At 38.5% G+C, this 21712-nt stretch overlaps 1 protein-coding gene across 2 annotated transcripts in view; it reads left to right on the top strand.

Annotated features, from left to right (window-relative positions):
- CDH12 (cadherin 12) overlaps positions 1-20812 on the top strand; it is an 864422-nt gene extending 843610 nt beyond the window's left edge. For both annotated transcript variants that reach the window (XM_054020329.1, XM_054020330.1), the window contains 5 exons: positions 1479-1615; positions 8899-9020; positions 12389-12506; positions 15894-16145; positions 19365-20812. In XM_054020329.1, coding sequence (XP_053876304.1) covers positions 1479-1615; positions 8899-9020; positions 12389-12506; positions 15894-16145; positions 19365-19864 — 1129 coding nt within the window. In that variant the 3' untranslated portion in view covers positions 19865-20812. The remainder of the gene's footprint in view (positions 1-1478; positions 1616-8898; positions 9021-12388; positions 12507-15893; positions 16146-19364) is intronic.
- Positions 20813-21712: the final 900 nt, after the last annotated feature.

Below are 21712 nucleotides of genomic sequence, written 5' to 3' on the forward strand. Positions count from 1 at the left end.
ACAAGGTGGGTGACCTTTTACTAGACCAACTTCTGTTTGTGAGTGAAATAAGTGTTGAAACTCCAGAGAGCCCTTTTCAAGTCACTATGAAGCTTGAAAGATTGTCTCTTTCACCAACATAGGTTAGTCCAATAAAAGATATTACCTCACCCACCTTTTGTCTCTCATATCCTGGGACCAACAACACTATAAACAGCACATTACCTATATCAATGTTTCTTTCTGATAAATTGTATGTAACAACTTACTTTGAACACTGACACCCACATTTTCAAAAATGGTTGTCTAATGTTGGTCACCTACATCAGACCATTGCAATTCAGTTGTATACAACTATACACCATGCCTTTAACTAATAATTTGCAAGGATTTTAAAATTAAGATGTGGACTGGCGAAGCTGGCTGCTAATCAATAATATATTTCATGTATATATAGGATTTTCTTGGAGGGCATGTATATTTGTAATGAAAGCAAACATCTCCCAAGGAATACTTCATCTCAGTCATGAACTTTAATTTAACTCTTCTCCAATTGAAGTTCTTGAGTTTTAGTTCAAGATGGTTTAGGCTAGGATATGTCAAGCACCGCTTTTACTCATCACTTCATTCAGCAGTGAGGAAAAGTCTGGTAGTCTACTGCTTGGCTTTACAGTACATATATTTTCTTCCTATAAATCACAGATAATGAGTGAGAGTGATAGCAAATGGGATACTACTTTACATTTACTCTCACTGGTTCACAAGAGAGTGGAGGGAGCATAAAATCACAAGATGTGTGAAGTCCACAGTCCTCCGATATTTACATTCTATTAAATTCACCTACAGTTACGATCAGTTTTATCCTTCTTGTCTACTTTTCGCAAATGACTGTGTCCATTCCACCCTGCCTACTATTCAAGCAATGGCAGCTAGATGTGCAGCTGTTGTTACCTGATAATGAAAAAGAAAAAGGAATTAGTAGCTCAGGGCACTGCATTGGAAAAAATATTATTCTCTTATGATTGCAAACAGTACCATCAGATGAGAAATTACACTAGAAATTAATTTGAATTCAAGGGGAATGGTTTTGGAACAAATTATCAGACTGTAAACAGAGCAATTCACAGACAAGCACATCTACTTCTTCTATTAAGTCCTTCCTAGAACAAAAACACACGGAGCTTGATTCTCTGCTGTGCCAGAGCTTTGCTTGGCACAGAAGGGCTCAAAGGAAGTGATTTGTGTTAGTGATCGGAGGTCATTGAGGCTGGGTAGCATGTGATGAGTTTGTAGGTATCAAGGGCTTAAAATAATATGAACTTTAGTAGTACTAAATCTTACATTATTTCCCATTTCCCCTTTACTTTGAAATAAAGAAATCATTGTTTACAAAGCGGGGGCGGGGGGGGGGGGGAGACAAAACACATCAAGCTAGCCTTGCTGCCAGTATGATAAATGCATAATCATTGCATATTTGCATCTACTTTTTTCATATGCAGGTACTTCATAGATCGCAAGAGTGATTCAGACAGCTACTTTACAATAGATGGATCTGAAGGAACCATTGCAACTAATGAATTACTGGACAGAGAAAGCACCGCACAGTACAATTTCTCTATAATTGCAAGTAAAGTTAGTAAGTATGGCATGAATTGAATTAAGATGCTAAAGTGGTGTCTCTCAGAATACAATGTTCAGAAGTGAGCCTCCTCTAAAATGTTTATTAGTATGAAATGATTTAAGGATGCATAACATGTATCAGTTTGGTAAGGCTAAGTATCATATTCAAATACTCACATATAGTCAGGTTTGATCCTGTACTCCTTATGCAAGCACAGTTCCCACTGAAGTCAATAGAAATTTTATCAGAAAGAGGTTGGGGTTAAAGGATGATATTAGAACATGCATTTTACTGGGACTATTGTGATTAAACAATTGATAACTGTGGTGTAACTACTGTAGTTTGTGTCTTGAATGCGTACTGAACTTTTAAATGGAAAATAGTACCTCCTTGCTGCCTCTGTGGGTGTTACAGAGGAGAAAGAGAGTTGGTGCTCTCACATGGAGACCTTTCTCTTGTTCTTTGTTTTGTTGTTTACTTAATAAGATCAAGTTGAGGACAGTCAAGGAGAAAGCATACCTTTCCTGTTTGTGTGGGGAAGAGTATAATGGTTATTTTAATTCCCAGACAAAAACTATATTAGAATGGAGTTAAGGTTGAGGTGATACCAGTAATGGAAGGCTCTGTGTGAATTCACCAGCCTGATCCATCTCTCCTCTCAATCTGCTCAAGCCCCCCGCCTAATCACTCCCCTGGTTGTCTTCTCCCATGCTCTTCTCTGTGCCTTCTTTTAATCTGCCCCCCCATGTTGGGAATTCCCTCCTTCTCATGGGGCATCAAGCAAGCATCCCGCTCTTCATTCACATCCTTTTGTACAGCACACCTCTTTCCCTGTCAAAGTTAATTCTCCTAGGTATGTTTCATCCTTTGGAAAAAAAACGGTTGTTCGATCATCTGGCATCTGATCCACAGAAGTCTTTCCATTGACTTCAATAGGCTGTGGATCTGGACCCCTGGTGCACTTTACAACAGTACTGTATTGATTATCCGTTTTAGAATGTATGTTACAGAGGCAGGGACCATGTTTTCCCTTATGCATTATTCAGCAATGATTACTCAATAAACAATATATACTAATAACTTGGAAGGTAGGACTTTATATATTATTATTATTAAAACTTACTCCAGCTGAAAAAAAAAATCAGTTGTAGTTATCCCAAACTGAGCCGGAGGAATATCCCTAAAGGCTGAAGATAGAACAGGAAATAAAATAAAGTGCCTATGCACTTAAACTGAAGGAGTCATCTCATTATGTATATACCCTAAATCTGTGACTTCTGACCTTACCTTTGTATGGGGGAAGTACATTTTCTTGAGTGAATTAGAAAAAAAAATAGGCCAGCAGAATTGTAATCTGATTTCAGAGAATTTGAAAGGCATGCAGAAATGGTGTTGCAGCATGGAGATCTCTTAATAGGCTGTGCTTAAGCAAAGCTTAAATATTTAGATTTATTGGTAAGTAATGAGCATTTTCGATTTGCGAACTTGTCCTGAAATAAGGCATTTGTTCTAGCGAACTCATTGTGAATCTATTATTCTCCCAGACTCCAGAGTAATTAAAAAAATAGGCAAAAAAACCCAGGTTCACTTCAACATGGCATATAAAGGGAAATACAGTTATAGTAATTTGTGCTTATGTTAAGAGTTGTTGCATGGAGCCCACATTATGAAATTCCCAATTCTAACCATTAGCCAACCTAGTAAACCTATACCTCTCATACATTTGAAATTCATATCCCCATATACCTTAATATTTGTGCATCAAATGTTATTCATGTCATTAAAAATAAATGTTATACATACAGTACACCTATAATTGGCAATACTTTGGAGAATGAAGAAATATTACCTGTCAAAGCTTCATATAGGTCTGTCTGACTCAGAGGTAACAGAGGGAAATGCTGGGATTTCAGAAATGCTAAGTAGTAGTAGAGGAGGGGAAAAGGGCAAGTTTCTGAATTTCCCTGCCATGGAAACATTTTAAATATTTTATCATATGCACTGCCTCTGTCAGGGAGAAGGACTGAGGGGACCATCGGAAAAAGACAGAGAAATCTAATTTAATTATTTAGACGAGTTCCTGCTTTAAAACTGAACATTATGGCAGTTACTCAATACTGATGTAGGAACTGTGGAATGGCTACACCTGATCAGATTAATGGTCCATTTAGCCCAGTGTCCTGTCTCTGAAAGTAGCCATTACCAGCTGCTTCAAAGGAAGGTGAAAAATACCTCATAATGGACAATTATAGAATAACCAGCCCATCAAGAAAGTTTCTTCGTAACCCCGTCAATTGGAGGTTATCCTATGTCCTGAAGCATGAGGTTTTATATTCCTTTTGAATTGTTATCGTAGCTGTGAGCAAAAGATGTTCACTTATCTTTTTTTCAATTGCTTTTTACAATTTTGATGAAATAATCTCATATGTTCCTCATTCCAAGCCACCCCATCAAAACAAAATGTATATAACTTTTGAAAATTAGGACATACAAAGATTGACATTTTAATTTTAATTCTCCCAGGATGAGGGAGAATGATTTGGTTAACTGTCTCATCCATTCAAGTAATTGTATATAGTCCTCAGTTCTAGCCTATTAAAAAAAAAAAAAAGCCTAACCATGTGTGTATTTAGGGAGTGATATACATACAATTAAAGTATGCCAGGTATGAATTTAATAGCTAAGGGCCCAAATTTCCAAAAACAATCTCTAGGGCCCCAATTCTCCACATGTTTTATTTTACAGATAATGGTCTAAGGAACAGGTGAAGCAAATTGCCCAAGATCACACAAGAGTTCTGTAGCCAGGAAGTGAACTCAGATGTCCCAGCTCCCCACCCAGTGCCTTACGCACAAACCATCCTTCTCTTGTCTTCATTAGGAATTTTCCAACCCATTGTTACCCAATAAGTGTTGCTCCAAGAGTAGAGATTATAGACAAGATACAGGGGGTTGTACCACCATTTTCCAAGCACCCGCAGTTCATACTGACTTCATTGGGATTTGATTGTGCTCAGCTCTTCAGAAAATGTCAGATCACTTGTATTTAGGTGCCCAAATCAGCATAGGCACAATGGATCACAAAAGTTAACACTTTTCTTTGCTGTCTAAAGTTTTCTCCTCTCATACAAAAATCTACATTTGTGAAATGAACAAAAACAAAATATTAAGGTTGTTCCCCTCAATTTAGAGAAAATCCCACATCTGGCTGGCTCCTAAGGCCCTTTTGCAACTGACTATGCAGTCTGCTTCTTGTGTTTATCACCATCTTGCCCACCATCTTGGCCCCCAGCAGCTCAAAGAGAGTACAAATGAAACTGGGCCACCATGCCACTTTGCATGGAAAATAATATCAAGGTCATGAACAAGTTTCTGTGATTCAGCTATGCCTGTCTCATCCCTGGGACACAGTCCTTATTGTTTTCCATTGTGCATCTCTGGCTTCAAGAGGGGCCGTATTTAAAATCAATGATGATGCTTATCTTACCTTTCTTCCACAGCAACTAATCTTGACTAGGAGTGATTGTGTAGGCCTCAAGAGATCAAGTTACTTTCCAGTAATAGCACAAGTACAATGCAACTCAAATTGCTAAAGATAGTGGCAGGCAATATATAAACCTGAATGCAGATATGGATGAATAATGCAGACTTTCCTTACAAGCTGATAATGCTGGCTATGGCTCATATAATGTTATTATTAGCACCAAAGCACCTCAGGTTATAATTTTTAAAAGGAAATATATTGAAGGACCAGAGCAAGAGAAAATTCTATTCATTATTAATTATTATTATTTATAGTAACAAAGTCTGGTAGCCCGACTATTATTCTTATGATTATAGCTAGACTCAGGCAGCACTATTTTAAGGTATTAGCAAACATGAGTAAGGATAGAGGAATCTGTCCCCTTCTATTATCTTTCATGATTATCAGTGACAGGCTAAAATGAGTATATGTTCAAAGTGGTGCACCGGAATTAATAAAAAAACACAACCAAACCACTCCCGTTGATTTTTGTGGCAGTCACTTGAATTCCTTCTTAACTTTTCTTTTTTTTTAAATTTACCCCCATTAATTTCTACACTGTGCTACAGAAGCTGAAAACAAAATGAAAATAATCTTTCATATGAAACACTTCCAAAAGAAAATTCAAATCATTATGATATATAGAGAGATTACTACTTTAATAGGAATTACCAAGATTTTAAACAGTTTAACTAGTCAGCTGCTTCCATTTACAAGACACTTGAAAAAACATACATAATTCACAACTAATGCATTATTAGCAAAATATTTTAATATATTTTTAATGATAAAAAGGAACTGACAGTGATGACTGTGCCCTCATATTGTCATATTCATCTACAACTTAGGTTCAGAACTTCTTCTGCAGCTATCTCTCATAGAATCATAGGACTGGAAGTATCCTTGAGAGGTCATATTGTCCAGTCCCCTGCACTCATGGCAGGACTAAGTATTATCTAGATCGGGGTCCCCAATGTGGTGCCCGCGGGTGCCATGGCGCCCGCCGGGGCATCTATGTGCACCCACCTACTGGCCGCCAGACAAGCAGCTGTCGAAATGCCACTGATTTTTGGAGGCATTTTGGTCGTGACGCTTCTTGGTGATGCTACTTCTCGGTGGCATTTCGGCGGCGATGCTTCTTGGCATTGCCGCTTCTTGGCGGCATTTCGGCGGCTGCTTGTCCGGCAGCCACGCTACTCAGCGGCTAGTCGTCCGGCCCCCACCACACGGAAAGGTTGGGAACCACTGATCTAGATCATTCCTGACAGGCATTTGTCTAACCTGCTCTTAAAAATCTCCAATGATGGAGATTCCACAACCTCTCTAGGCAATTTATTCCAGTGCTTAACCACCCGGACAGGAACGTATTCCTAATGCCCAACCTAAACCTCCCTTGCTGCAATTTAGCCCATTGCTTCTTGTCCTATCCTCAGAGGTTAAGAAAAACATTTTTTCTTCCTCTTCCTTGTAACAACCTTTTACATACTTGAAAACTGTTGTTATGTAACTCCCCAGTCTTCTCTTTTCCAGACTAAAGAAACCCAATTTTTTCAATCTTCCCTCATAGGTCATGTTTTCTAGAACTTTAATCATTTTTGTCGCTCTTCTCTGGACTCTCTCCAATTTATGCACATCCTTCCTGAAATGTGGCTCCCAGAACTGGACACAATACTCCAGTTGAGGCCTAATCAGCGTGGAGTAGAGCAGAAGAATTACTTCTCGTGTCTTGCTTACAACACTCCTGCTAATACAATCCAGAATGATCTTCATTGCTTCCCCTAAAATGAACTTACAATAGACTCAAAGAATCATGTATGACCGAGTTATTCTGTATGAATATACAATTTTCCTTCCAGAGAGCACCACTGCATGGGCAAGATTTTTAAAATGAGGTGCTGTTGAAAGAGAAGCTGTGAAAAGAACACCTTCTTACTTGACCCATCTGATCTCTGTGTATTCAGAATCACTGTTGCTTTCTTTAGTGACTAAAATAAACTTTTGCTACATTTTTATGTTTTTTTTAGCACTACAGAGACCATTCAACCTTGAGAGAATGGGGTAGAATTTATTTTAGATTGTCTATCAACAGAATTGTCACTTAATTCCCAACTGCGGGGCCAAATTCTGTCCTCTGTTATATCCATTTGGCTTCAGCGAGGTTGCACACATGTAGCTGATGATGAATTTGAAAGAAATGGGTTTGCAAAGGAACAGAATTTGACTTGCACTTGTACTAGTGTTGATTCACAAGAAGAAATAACACAGCTTATATTCTTTTGTTGTTGTTGTTGTTTAGATCCTAAATTGAGATTGCAGGGCTAGCAGCAGTACTTTATTTGTATATTTATAACAACAACTTTTTACTTGCAATGGAATGAATTTGATTTGGAAATCATTCAAGTCTAGATTGTGGCTTTGTAAGAGGTAGCATACAGCTGTGCCACTGGACAGGAAAGAAATTGTGCCTCTCAGAGGTATAACTCCCACTATGCTTTTATGTTGGTTTGGAGGTGGGGAATTGTAAATTGCTAGCCTATACACAAAGCAAATTATTATATCCTCCATCCCCGCTGTTGGCTGTGCTAGCCATAGATTCCAGGCTTGCAGTGGCTTGTGCAAAAAATATTAAATATGCAAGTAATCCAAATAATTCAGCACTTCTGAAAGGTTCTGTGTAAATTTGGTTCTAAAAATGGGTGAAGGTTTAAAAGAGTTCTTATATTTTTTATCCCATGTTGTGTGTCTGCCAGGCATGACTCATAGCACATACACATTTTTTTTTTATGGCTAATTGTAACTTCATAGAAGCCTGCATATTTTCAATCCTGAGGGACAAAATTATCCTTTGATTTTCTAACACAATTGCTTTTAAGTCCCTAGGGTTACCGCTGTGTAATGTAGAGAATTTTGCATAGTGGAATTGTTCCTGCTTACCACAGCACTGAATTTGCACATAAATCTATAAACAACTTTCCAGTCATATCTGTAGAACACAGCAGTCTGGGAGAGTTGGAAGGTCATTGCCTATTAACATGATGCATATTCTTTTTAAATATTCATTTTGTGCACATATGTATGTGTTACCTGTACAATGATTGGATAATTGTTGCAGCATCATTTAGTGGACTAACCATTGGTTTATAATCTAGAGACACCTGAGTTCCAAAGCTGACTGTCACTGGCTTACTCTGTGGCTTTTTGGCAAGTCACTGAACCTTTCTCTCTCATTTTCCCCATCTATACAATGTGTATATCTATTTACTTTCCTAATTAATTGCCATTTATACAGCATCTTGAAGATGTATAGCAGCTTGTAAGTATTAAGTTTATGTTTTTTTATATTTCATCATTAGAAAAAATGAATACAGTTTTAAATCATGGGAAATGATTAGCAGTAGAATTATTTTAAAGTGATCTAAGAATAGTATGCACCTATAATTTTCCATCTGAAGAGTCAATTTCAGATACCCTTACTTGTATTGAGTAATTACCTTACTCCATGAATAGGAAGATACTACTCAGTGTAAGTTAGGTAATCAGGATCTGGTCCAAAACAATAAAGCCCTTGAATTGAGTCAGATCTCACACTGGTAAGAATGAAAACTAAGTCCGTTGAAGTCAAGGAGTTGCACTAGTGTGAACTGTGAAAGCTGTGTATCTGGAACCCATGACTGTTTCATGCAAGATAATGGGCACTGCTGAGGGGGACATACAGAAATAGTATTTCCTAATTTTTTTTTCTTTCTTTCTTTCTTTCTGTCTAAAATTTTTTATAGGTAATCCATTACTAACCAGCAAGGTCAATGTTATAATAAATGTCTTAGATGTCAACGAATTTCCTCCAGAAATTTCAGTGCCATATGAGACATCTGTATGTGAAAATGCAAAACCGGGACAGGTATTTTGATATTTTGGTTTCCTTTTAATGTTACTATTTTTTAAAATAAAAGCCAGTTAAAAAAAAAATAAAAACTGTATTGTTCATGGGACACACTTAAAAATAAAAAATTGTGGATGAGATTTTTCAAAGCTGCCTAAGGGACTTGAGCACCAAAGATTCAACATCCAAATCCCCTAGAAAGCTTTGATAGTATCAGCTTGTAATCCTTTTGGAAATTAGCTATGTGTTCCCAATGAAAACAAGCATTGGACTTTTGAAATTCGTATTGTTGCCCATCACATTTTCTGTTATTGGGACTATTTATTTATATTATGGTAGCACCTAGAGGCCAGGGCCCCATTGTAGGCACTGTACAAGCATATAATAGAGACAATTCCTACCCCAAAGAGTTTAGGATTAAGCATAAGACTATATACAACAGGTGGATAAAACAGCGGGGGTGGGCTTAAGGAAGCAATTAGATGATACTTGGTCAGGTGTCTTTATCCATATGTTCCTTACCTGGGAAGAAGTCTCAATAAAGCAGAGATATTTTCACCCAAAATCAGCAGTCTGAAATATACACATTACACTCAGGATCTGATTGTGATACCCTCACTCAGCTGAACAGCACGTTACTTCACAAGTGATCCATTTAAGTCATTAGTAAAATATGCAGAGTAAGATGTTTCTCAACTGACTGAAGCATCAGAATTTGGTCCACAATTCTTTGATATGTGGTCCTTTTAAGTGCTGAACAGTCAAAGGTCTGCAAAGCCCTAGGCCATAACATCTTTTGTAATGTATCAAAATTTTGCCTCAAGGAAACAGGGCTTGCAGCTTTAACATTTTGATTACTTCAGTTATCAGCTGTGTTCCCTCTAAGTGCGCACCTGTGTGGCCACACATTAGGCCATCAAGGGCCGCGCACCAGCCACGCAGGCATGCACACAGGTGAGCATGAAGAATGTGGAGGGTGGGGGCAGTGGGGTGAGGTGGTGGGGGTTTGGAGGAGCTTGGGGCATGCTGGACTAGGGGGAGGAAGAGATGCCTCTCTCCCCCAGCCCCAGTTCCAGCTGGGGCTGCAGCAGGGATGGGAGAGACGCCACTCGCCCCAGGCGCCAGGTCTGCCCGGGGCTGTGGCTGGGACCGGAGAAACAGCTCTCTCCTCTGGCCCCAGTCTTGGGGCTGTGGCGGCCGGGGAGAGACTCCTCTCCCCCAGCCTTGGGGCCACAGAGGAGAGAGATGTGTGCGTGTGTGTGTGTCTCTTTCTCTCTCTTTCACACACACACACACACACACACACACACACACACATTTTCTCTGTCTCACATTCACACTTCGTGTCTCACACGCACACATACACACAGTCTTTCACACTCACCTCCCAACACATGTATTATTCTTGTTGTTGTTACTTCCTGCAATGCGCACATAGTCTCTAATTTTATTCTTTCAAAGTGCTATTTTATTTTTTTGGCTGGTCTACGTATTTCATAATTTTTATTTCTCTTTTATGCTTAAATTTAATTCTTTGAGTAGTGAGTTCTAACATACCTAACCTGTCCTGGCTGGAGTAATTATCCCTATGGTAACTTTTAAAAAATATATATATTATATCTAGGTCTTTTGTTTCTACTGGTGGTGCACATCTGCACATTACCTCCATACTGGTGCACATAACAAAATTAATTCCACACATGAGTGGAAAAAATTAGAGGGAATATTGGTTATCAGCTATGGAATTAGAATGATTTTGCCTGCTCTATAATCAGTGACTAGCAAAAAGCAAAACACACCTGCCTATGTAACCATCATACTCATTTTTAAGTGACAGTTTTGTCTGTGATTTCAAAACACATGAATATATAAAAATTGACTGACAAAAAATTGTTGCTTCCATTGAGAAAACAGGGTGCTAAACCACATCTATATTTAGGTGGTGGCAGTTTTTCAGTTTTTTACTTCATCCCAACGTCAGTGCCAGCCCATTTGTTTTTATTTTGGGAGAAAGGCTGGGAGAGCTCAAAATTTACCATAAAAGGAGCATTGTGTATCAACCAGTGTCAGTGAGGTGCTGTAATAATCCATGGGCATCTATGGTCTGCATGTACCTCTGTCTACTAATCTGTCTTATGTATTTTACCTTCTTATTTTACCGGTATAATGTAATATATGGTATTTATAAAGCCTCTATCAGTGTGTTATCTAGTCACTGATACTAGTGATGGGATAATCTTAAAAAAATTGGTTCAGGTGAGCATTGCAAAGCTTCAACAGGTACCAATATTAAGTGTTTTCTAAACTAAAGTGTTTTCTTTTTTAAAACCAATGAAAGCTCTTATAAAGGCATACAGACATCAGTTTACACCATGCTTTTATGGGGCTTAGTGGATAGAGCACTGGACCAGGGACTCAGGACACCTAGGTTCTAGTCTCATCTCTGTCCGCTGGTCTGCTTTGTGACCTTGGGCAAGTCATGTCATCTGTCTGTGCCTCACTTTCCCTGTGTTTAAAATGGGGACATGGTACTAACCTCCTTTGTAAAGAGCTACGAAAGCTGCTGATAAAAAGCATTTTTACGTAAGTTTGGTATTAAGTTGGTAATCAATAAAGCTGGTGCAAAGTGACTTAAGAGCATCCACAAAGGGGTTTGTACCGGTTTTACTACATCAGCTTTAAAAACAATTTTACTCTAACCAGTGCAAGATGTACGTGTAGATAAAGTCAGAGTCCCACACATACTCCCAAACTATTGCATCTCTGGCCTTCTCTCTTTGCTCTGATGCTTCCCTTCCACCATTTGTGTACAAAAGAGGTCTTCTGAGACAGACTCTTGGCCATTCCCTCTAAACCAATTATAGCAAGAGCCTATGGGGAGCCAAACTTCCACAGAGTTTGTGAAAGACATTCAGATCTGGAGTTTTGATTCAAATCTGTCTCTATTTTGAAAGTCTCATTTATTTCATCCTAATTATCATGTTTTTCTTAATGTGAACTATATAGTATGACATTACTACTTGGCAAGAGAATATCTATATCTATCCTGTGACTATCACTATGCTTTTTAGGTACAAGTTAAAAAATATTTATTTGTTTCCATTTTTATTTTCATGGGATGATTTTATAATCTCATTCAGATAGCTCACAGTGTGACTTGCTTGGATACACCACTCCACAAGAGAATGTGGCATTCTGCCTTCATCCTCTTACCTTACAACACAGAAGAATGGCACTTTATTCTAGCAGGAAACAGACTCTGTCATGTCTTATTGCTTAAATGCCCACTTCTGTTGTTTCATTTGATGACTACATTAAGGTTCTTGCAAAGCTGTTTCTTTTAAAAGAGTTAACTGACCTCAAATTCAATTTCAATCTGGTTTCAGGTAATTCAGACTGTCAGTGCTGCGGACAAAGATTTGTCCCCTGCTGGACAAAGGTTTTCCTTTAGACTGTCACCTGAGGCATCCACCAAACCAAATTTCACAGTCCAAGACTACAGGAGTAAGTTGTTTACCGATATTACTAAGGCAAATGGTGGATTATCAGCTCTTGATGACTTCAGATCAAGACTGGGTGCCTTTCCAGAAGATATACTTTAGCCAAACATGAGTTACTGAACTCAATAAGGTGACTGGGTGAAATGTAAGGATCTGTGGTATACAGGAGGTCAGACTAGATGATCTAATGGTCCCTTTTGGCCTTAAAATTTGTTAATCTGTGTAAATATTTTACATATTTTGTAAATTGAATATTTTAATATTATTGAATATGTAAATATAATACAGTATGTAAATAATCCATGAGTTTTATATTTACATAATCTATTGCCTTAATTGTTCATGAGTCAAAAAAAGGCCAACTAATCTGTACCAGCATTTGTATTTTGTTGTCAAAGCCAAAGAGAACTACACAGCATCAGTATGTACATGCAATAGCCCATTTATTGTAAGTGCATTATGATTCATGATTCATGCACAGTGAAGTTTTACACAAAGAGTTTCACCTTTCTTCTTTTTTTCAGTTCATTTACTTAGTGCATTTGATAGCACTTATTGCACAATCACTTTCACTGTTTCCCCTACATAGTCAGCCAGTGAGCCCTTTCTGATGATAGAAGGTGAAAAATAAGAAGCTGATGATAGAGTAAGAGAAACCCAGAAATAGGAAGGTAGGGGCTTGAAGGAATGAGGTGAAGTAGAATGTAGGAGGAATACCTCAAGTTAATTTATTCTATTTACCAGCTCTATTTACTGCCCTGAAAATTTTTTCAAGATGTCAGAATTTTTCCCATTGTATATCATGACAAAACTGAGACCTTAAATTTTTTTCCATTTAAAAAAAAAGAGGGAGACACCCCCAAATAGCCTGAATCAGAGGGAGTTGTGTCTCTCACATCCCAGGTGAGTGCCTTTACCACTGGGCAATTGGCTGTTCTGGGATGGCTCGCTCTCTCCCTCTCCAGAAATTCCATCCTGGGCTTGATAAACCTCTCTCATTAAAACTGTTACATTCCCACAAGAAGCTTTGGTTTCAAGAAAGCAGCACTTTGTCATGAAACAGCTGCATCCAGTTCTACCTCAAGTTCAGCCATGAAATGAAGAAGGAAGGCACAGAAGGGAAATGAAGCATGAATGAGTTTGTCTCATAACACTGATTTTCTTCTTGAGGGGAAGGCGGGGTAGGGGGAAGAAATCAGTGGGACCAAAGGCTGAGTGGAAACCACACCAAAGTAGTCTACCAGATTCTGCTCTTAATGACGTGTACTGAATCCTAGCAACTGCAATGGCAGCAGTTTTGCCAGCCCCAACCATTCAAACCTTATACGTTAAGGCTCCCAAAAATCACAAATGGCATAAAATCATGAGATATTCAAAGAAACAAAAACAATATTTTAAGTGATTTCATGTTTTTAAGCTTCTCTCTGCAACTATGAGGTTTTAAAACATTTTTAAATGAAAGCTGAGATTATCCTGATTCCAGGAGTTTGGGTATAAAAGAAAGAAAAAACACCAAGCACTGCAGGACTCACAATAAAATACAAGTTACCAGAATAGTCAACACTGTGCCAGAGGCACACACATACATCCAAAGAGCCTTTTTAGGCCCATTTTATGCTAATTTCCCATAACTATTGATATTTGCATTTAGGAACAAATCCTACCTGTCTGTTATTGTACTTACAAGGCCTGTTCTACAATGAAAAAGAAATGGTTTAACGACGTTAGTCAGGGGTGTGAAAAATCCACACTCTCTGAGCAACATAGCTGAGCCAACTTAAGTCTCCTGGTAGACAGCGCTAGGTCAATGTAAGAATTCTTCTGTTGACCTAGCTATCACCTATTGGAGGTAGCTTACCTACACTGACAGGAGAATCCCTCCCATCAGTGTATGTCGTTTCTACACTGAAGCGCTACAGCAGCGCAACTGCAGTGGTGCAGCTGTGGCATTTTTAAGTGTAGACCAACCGTAAGGCACCTAATCAGAATTAGATCTGTGTGAGAACCACCGTTTCTGTTTTGTGATACATTCCAGAATTTTTATGTTCTTTGTCTTCATTCTGATTTAGAAAAAAAAAAAAAAAAACCTTCAAAAATTACTCATGAAGTGGGGGGGGGAGTATTTTGGGACTATTGAAATCTTTGTTTCAATTTTGACATTACTATACAACATAAAATTATTTTCTTAATGGAATGCCATGTTGATATTAAAGAAATCAAAATGTTCAGGTCAAAAATGGAACTTTTAGACCTTATCAAAAAAGCTCCCCCCCCTGCCCCAGCATGACAAAATGTTGTCAAAACTGACACATTCCTGTGGGAAGTTTCAATTTCAATGAAACACCATTGTCTGACAGAAAGATGTTCAGTTGGACAACGTTCAACCGGCTTTAATCAGAATAGTATCTAGGTGCTTAAGAAATCTGGTCTATAGATACTTGCACTCAACTCCTATCAGCTTTAATAATTGTTGAACATAGGTATCTGAGAGCTGGATGTGGCTCTTAATCTTTATATTCAGTGGCAGGATTCAAAGGGGGAAGGGAAAAAACATCTAGTAAGTGAACTCTTGGAATGTTGCAGCAAATGATCTGAACTAGACAGTAATGCACATGGGGGAGATGGTAAAGGGGAATGAGCACTGCAGGCTATCCCCAATCAGACCTGACAGTAAATTGCTTTCCAATCATGCTTTTCCTTTCGCCTCTACTTAATCCTTTTAATCTTCACATCATTGCTTTCCTACTCAAGTTTGCTTGATTCATGTAAAGCAGTGGTAAGTCAGCTCCTGCTGGGAAGAAGTGGCAAAACTCAGCTCCTGGGAGCTCTGTGCAGTTTGCGCACTGATTAGTGGCAAATGTACTAATGGTATGAAGGGCTCAGTTGATTCCTGTAATTTTTTTTTTAATTGTCTGTTTTCAGTGGGGTGGGGAAATCGAGGGGTATTGTGCTTCCTCCAGCTGCCTCATTGTCAAATCCAAAAGGAGTTAAAGTGAGACATATTCATAATGGGGACCTGATCCAAACTCCACTGCAAGGAAAGGAAAGGAAAGATTGAAATCCCCTGCTAATGGAATACCTGTAACAGGAAAAAAAAAAAGGAAATATATATTCTTTTTCATTTCTGCTTTGAAATGTTAGCTGTCAAGCTTAGCAGGATAAATGTATACAAACAACAAAGATTAGTTGTTGCCTTGAAAAAAAAAACTTGGCTGCATCTGATTTGAATTTGACAGCTTCAGTAATAATGAACCAAGGGATTTACAGAGCATATATAATCCACTGATTCAGGAAGCCAGATTATTTTTCTGCTGTTCAACAAAATACAAACTTTTAAATGTTAAGTGAAGCACAATAGAAACAATCCTATGATGACTGTCATGTTTTGCAGACAACACAGCTGGAATTGAAACCAGGAGAAGTGGCTACAGCCGTAGGCAGCAAGACTTGTATTTCCTCCCAGTTGTGATAGAAGACAGCAGCTATCCTGTACAGAGCAGCACAAATACAATGACTATCCACGTTTGTAGATGCGATTCTGATGGTACCATCCTATCCTGCAATGTTGAAGCAATCTTCCTACCAGTTGGACTCAGCACAGGAGCTTTGATCGCAATATTGCTGTGTATTGTTATACTTCTAGGTTGGTTTTCATCCTGTAACAAAGTATGTCTCTGATTCTACTTGTGAATTAATTTGAGTCACCATAGTTCCATTTATTGTTTAACAAAGGCCACTGAAAATGTATGACTATTTACAAAGAGAACTTTTATGCTTCTACCTTTGTTGAAAAATATCCCAAAGCACTGACCATTAATTTGAATCCGAGCATGCAATCTGCTAACCACTACACATTTCTTATGGAGTAGGGAAAAAATACCTTACAGTTTGGTTTGAAATGCAAATTTTGCTCTGAAACAGTGTTGATTAAATACCTTTCATGAGGAACTGATTTCCATATATTTAAAATTACTAAGTCCACACTAGCAGCTACCTGGTAAGGGCCTTTCTTCAATTATTATGAGGGATTAAGTAAGAAGAATGAAGAAATGAGACAAGAAGACATAATTATAATGTAGACTGTGGCTGACTGGACCATTGCAAAATAATATAACATTTGTACAGAAACTGATTCCATAGCATGACATTGCTGTTTGAGTACAAGCGCTCTTTACCATGAGGTCTTACTTATACAGTAAAAAGAACAGGAGTACTTGTGGCACCTTAGAGACTAACACATTTATATGAGCATAAGCTTTCGTGGGCTACAGCCCACTTCTTCGGATGTAGCCCACGAAAGCTTATGCTCAAATAAATGTGTTAGTCTCTAAGGTGCCACAAGTACTCTTGTTCTTTTTGCAGATACAGATTAACACGGCTGCTACTCTGAAACCTACTTATACAGTGTAATTGGCAGCCCATGCTACTGCCTATCTTCCCCAGAATAAAGCCCTAGTACACTATTAATGTAATCAAACCTACTTTATTGCTTACACAGTAGACTGATTCTGATAGGTGTTAGCTTATGCCTAAAATAGTACTTAAAGGTGTTAAACGCCCTGAATCCAAACTTTTCAAACCAGCTCCTTACACACAACTACTGGTGGAGGACACACGCATGAACACACTCAATCCCGGCATATAAGATAGTTATGCACTGGAACAAATTACCTAGGGAGATTGTGGAATCTCTGTCCTTGAAGATTTTTAAGAACAGGTTAGGCAAAAACCTGTCAGGGATGGTCTAGATCACTGATTTACAACCATTTTTCATTTGTGAACCCCTAAAAAAATTCAAATGGCAGTGTGGACCCTCTTGGAAATCTTAGACATTGTCTGTGGACCTCCAAGGATCTGGGGGCCACAGGTTGAAAAGCACTGTTCTAGATAACACTATTACTACTAATAGTCCTGCCTTAGTGCAGGGGACTGGTCAGGTCAGGGTATCTCAACCCTGGGGTCGGGACCCAAAATCGGGTTGCCAGAATGTTTCAAAGGATCAGATGGCAACTCCAATTGTTTCTGTCAGATGGTGCTGGATGGCCTGCCCCTGATGATGGGAGCGTGGGTAGGCAAAATGTGAGTGAGTGGCATTGCAGCCCCATGAGCTAGGTAACAACTTCACTCTCACAAATTTAGTCCAGTGAGGGGGACAGGCCAAACCTGAGCTGTGCTTCAACCCCAGATGTTGCAATGCCCAGAGAGGAGAGCCAAGCCCAACCAACCTCACAGTACAGAGCTGCAGGAGCTGCCACTGAGGAGCGAGTGCCTGACAAGACCCATCCCCCACCAGGGACAGGATCTGACCAAAACCATCCCAGGACCTCCACCCTCAGACTATTTACTGGGTTGAGACAGGTCGTAAACTTTTACAAATGGGTCCTGAGCCCAAAAATATTGAGAAACACTGTACTAGATGACCTATCAAGGTCCCCTCCAGTCCTACATGTCTATAGTTCTATGATGTGACACAGCAACTGGGTAACACGGACTATAGCAACAGCTGCTAAGAGACTCTGGAGTCTGAGGGGTCAGTTCCATCACTGATTCCCACAGAACTCTGAGGGCCATTTACTTTGGCTTTGTACAGAGTAGAGGATTTGGGTCTATTAGTGGTTCTCTGCATTGCACTCAGTGTGGTAACAGTGTGCTATGTTACACTTGCCCTAGGAACATTAATTTGTCAATGACAATCTTTAGTACTCCCCATAGCCTAAAGTGATCTTCTATATCTCAAACCCACTTTCTACTATTTATTGTTGTATCTGTAACTTAGCAGCCTCCTCCATAATTGTTATTTAAGAAACCTACCTGATACAGAAATTTTAAAATCAGATATTTCAAAAGTCAACCTGCTGTACCCTTAAGATTCATTTTCACTAGAAAATTACACTGAGTTAGAACACCACCTTGAAGAGCCATGTTAATTAACACAATATTGATATTTACCCAGGAACCAGTGACACAGTACTGAACATGACTTCTCCCTGGCCATGATCCTGCAGTCAGTGTAGCCAGGGAGAAGTCATGTTCAGTACTGTGTCACTGGTTCCTGGGTAAATTATTAGGACCAGGGTTTAAGCCCAACCAACTGATATCATGTTGAACATGACTGCAGAGTCACTATCAGCATCATGTCATTAGTGTGACTCCTCAAGGTCATGTTCAAATATTATTATGAATCACTTTTCCACCAGAATATGCTGGTTCGTTAATAATCAAAACGTATAGCAAAAATATGTCACCATTAATGAAAATTAATTTCCAAATTGGAAAAAAAACAACAACAAAAACAGCGATAAGGAACATTTTGACCTCTTTGATACAGAACATTGGTTTTCTGTTTCAAAATTATTTTTGTTTCAGTTATTTTAAAATGTGTTTTATAAAATACAATATGAAATAAAAAAGGCAAAATCTGAATGAAAAGTTCTGATCAATCCAAAACAATCCCCCCCCCCCCCCCCCCGCCCCCACAATTTCAGCTTGCAGGAAATTTTAACAATTTTCAATTTTCTTCCATCCATTTTGGAACGGAATAAATTTTCACATTGTGAAACTACCCTCAAAACAAAAAAAATATGATTCCTACATGGCTCTATAGTAAAGGCAAGCCCTTTGAGGGCTTATTCATTATTCGGTGCATAGCTAGCAATGATGGGCGTTAGGTGTGTCAAGCTGCAAATATTACCTTACTGATTATAGCACTGTTTAAACAAAAAAAAAGCAGCAGGAGCATGTCTTCTAAAGAAAAGGTCCTTTTGATTGCTCTTATCTATCATAGAAGGATATATTAGTGTGTCAGCAGACAGCCAAGGTATTTCCATACTTGTCTTAATTTACAATTCTTCCCTTGTTCCAGTCATTGTTGTGCTGTACGTAGCACTTCGAAGGCAGAAGAAAAAAGACACCCTGATGACCTCTAAAGAAGACATCAGAGACAATGTTATCCATTATGATGATGAAGGAGGTGGGGAGGAAGACACCCAGGCTTTCGACATCGGTGCCCTGAGGAATCCAAAAGTGATTGAAGATAACAAAATACGCAGGGATATAAAACCAGACTCTCTATGTTTCCCACGTCAGAGACCACCAGTGGAAGACAACACAGACATAAGAGATTTCATTAATCAAAGGCTGCAGGAAAACGATGCGGATCCCACTGCACCCCCTTATGATTCACTGGCAACCTATGCCTACGAAGGAAATGGATCTGTAGCAGAGTCTCTGAGCTCTATAGATTCACTTACTACAGAGGCAGACCAGGATTACGATTACCTGAGTGACTGGGGACCCCGCTTTAAAGTCTTGGCAGAGATGTTCGGAGAGGAAGAAAATTATAATACTGATAAAGTCACTTAAGGGGGGCGGGGGGACCCAAAAGGAAAGAATAAGAAAACTAGAACAACAACAAATTAAAAATAAAACCCAGGCTTTATAGGACAAGATTCCTTTGATTATAAAAGACAGCACCTGTTTCCAGCAAGTTACTATATTTATCATACTGTCAGTTTTGATTTGGTCTGCAAAGGGAGGATAAACCCTGTAAGATATACTTTTTTGTTGTTGTTTTTTGTTACTTGGGAATAACACTGAGACAAGCTCAGGCCTATTAGCTACAATGTACTGATATGACAACTTAGACGGAAGCTAGCTTTCTGGCATCACGGTGGAAGAGTGGTAGATTTTTCTTAATTCCACTAAAGTGCCTATTGAAACTTTTATCATTTAAAGTGGTAAAGACTCTGCTATGATAGTGTTACAGAACTGAGCTGTAAACTGGACATAAAGGACATTATCTTTGTGTCAAGAAGCAATAGCAACATGCTGACTTCTAGTTCTTTTAAAACAAAAATGAAGATAACTTTCTGGAATATATCCAGTGACCACAACTCAAGGGGTAGTGTTTTGGATTTTTATTTTATTTTAAGGAATAATAATTGTATGCCAAGATATCACATTTCTTCTGTCCGCATTTCACTGAAAAATTGAATAAAAAATGCTATTACTCAATTTCAAGATGTAAAGCCCAAAATTAAAATCACACCACACTTTGATCTTAACATACATAAAGGAATATTTAAAAAGTTAATCAGTTACACTTTTTCCAGGATGAAAGAGAAAATTATGAAAACATCTATTCCTTTATAGGAAGGAAACTTCCCTTGACTCCCACTCATCATGTACAGACAGGTTATTGGTACATCAGTGGTGGTTTTAAGAGGGGTAATGTATTTTTTAGTGTCAGTGTTGTTTTTTTTTCATTGTAAGTATGACTAATGAAATATATATAAAGAACCTCACATCGCTTTTCTTTGAAATTAGTTTGTCATTCTGTCAATATTGTAGACATACATGACAGACAGGACATATATGTTAAACTCCTACTGGAACCTGCGCAACTGGTCCTAAAATTCAGGATATGTCATACTTTGGTATCAGTACCACTATGGTGTCAGATGTTTCAAATGTCTTAGAGCACTCTGAAAATGAAGCCTACAGTAGTCTTCAAGAAAATACTCAGTGTCAGATTAAACTATACATGTAAAATGTTTTATATACATAGTCGTATACTTAGAGGAGTGGATAGCATTGCAATCATGTGGTACACAGGCATCATTCCACTGAAGATTTATTGTGACATCATAAACAAAGTTAATGAAACTGGAAGCTCCAGCTGGCATTTCCTTGTATTACATTTTTGACATTTTTTTTCCCATCTGATTTTTTATTGCATTTTTTCTTACACTTTCGAAAAACAACCAATCGGTGGAAATATTGATCATTTTGATACTGATTGGCCTGGATGATGCCACATCAGTATTAATATTAATGTTGAATTGTCTGCTTATCTAAAGTATGGTAATTTTTTTTAGAAGCAGCAGTTTACGGCCCAAAGTGAATATACATTTCTCCCCACCCCCCACCCCCAGGCATCTACAGTGCTCCATAATCTGTTTGCGCTGTACTTGAGGTTTATGGCACTGGCAGGGTGTGTGTGAGCCTTGAGTGAATCACAGTCTTTCATTCACCAAAGGACAATATCTTATCCTCTGCCATCTAAAGAACTAATAAATGTCAAGCACAGTTAACACATTGTAATCAAATTTAGGGCTTGATTATAATTTACACTAAGGTCACTTTACACTGCTCTTAAAGTAGGTGTAAATTACACTGCTAAAGAGGTGTAAAGGGACTGTAGCATAAATG

The sequence above is a fragment of the Malaclemys terrapin genome, chromosome 2, assembly GCF_027887155.1.
Source record: "Malaclemys terrapin pileata isolate rMalTer1 chromosome 2, rMalTer1.hap1, whole genome shotgun sequence".
NCBI lineage: Eukaryota > Metazoa > Chordata > Testudines > Emydidae > Malaclemys > Malaclemys terrapin.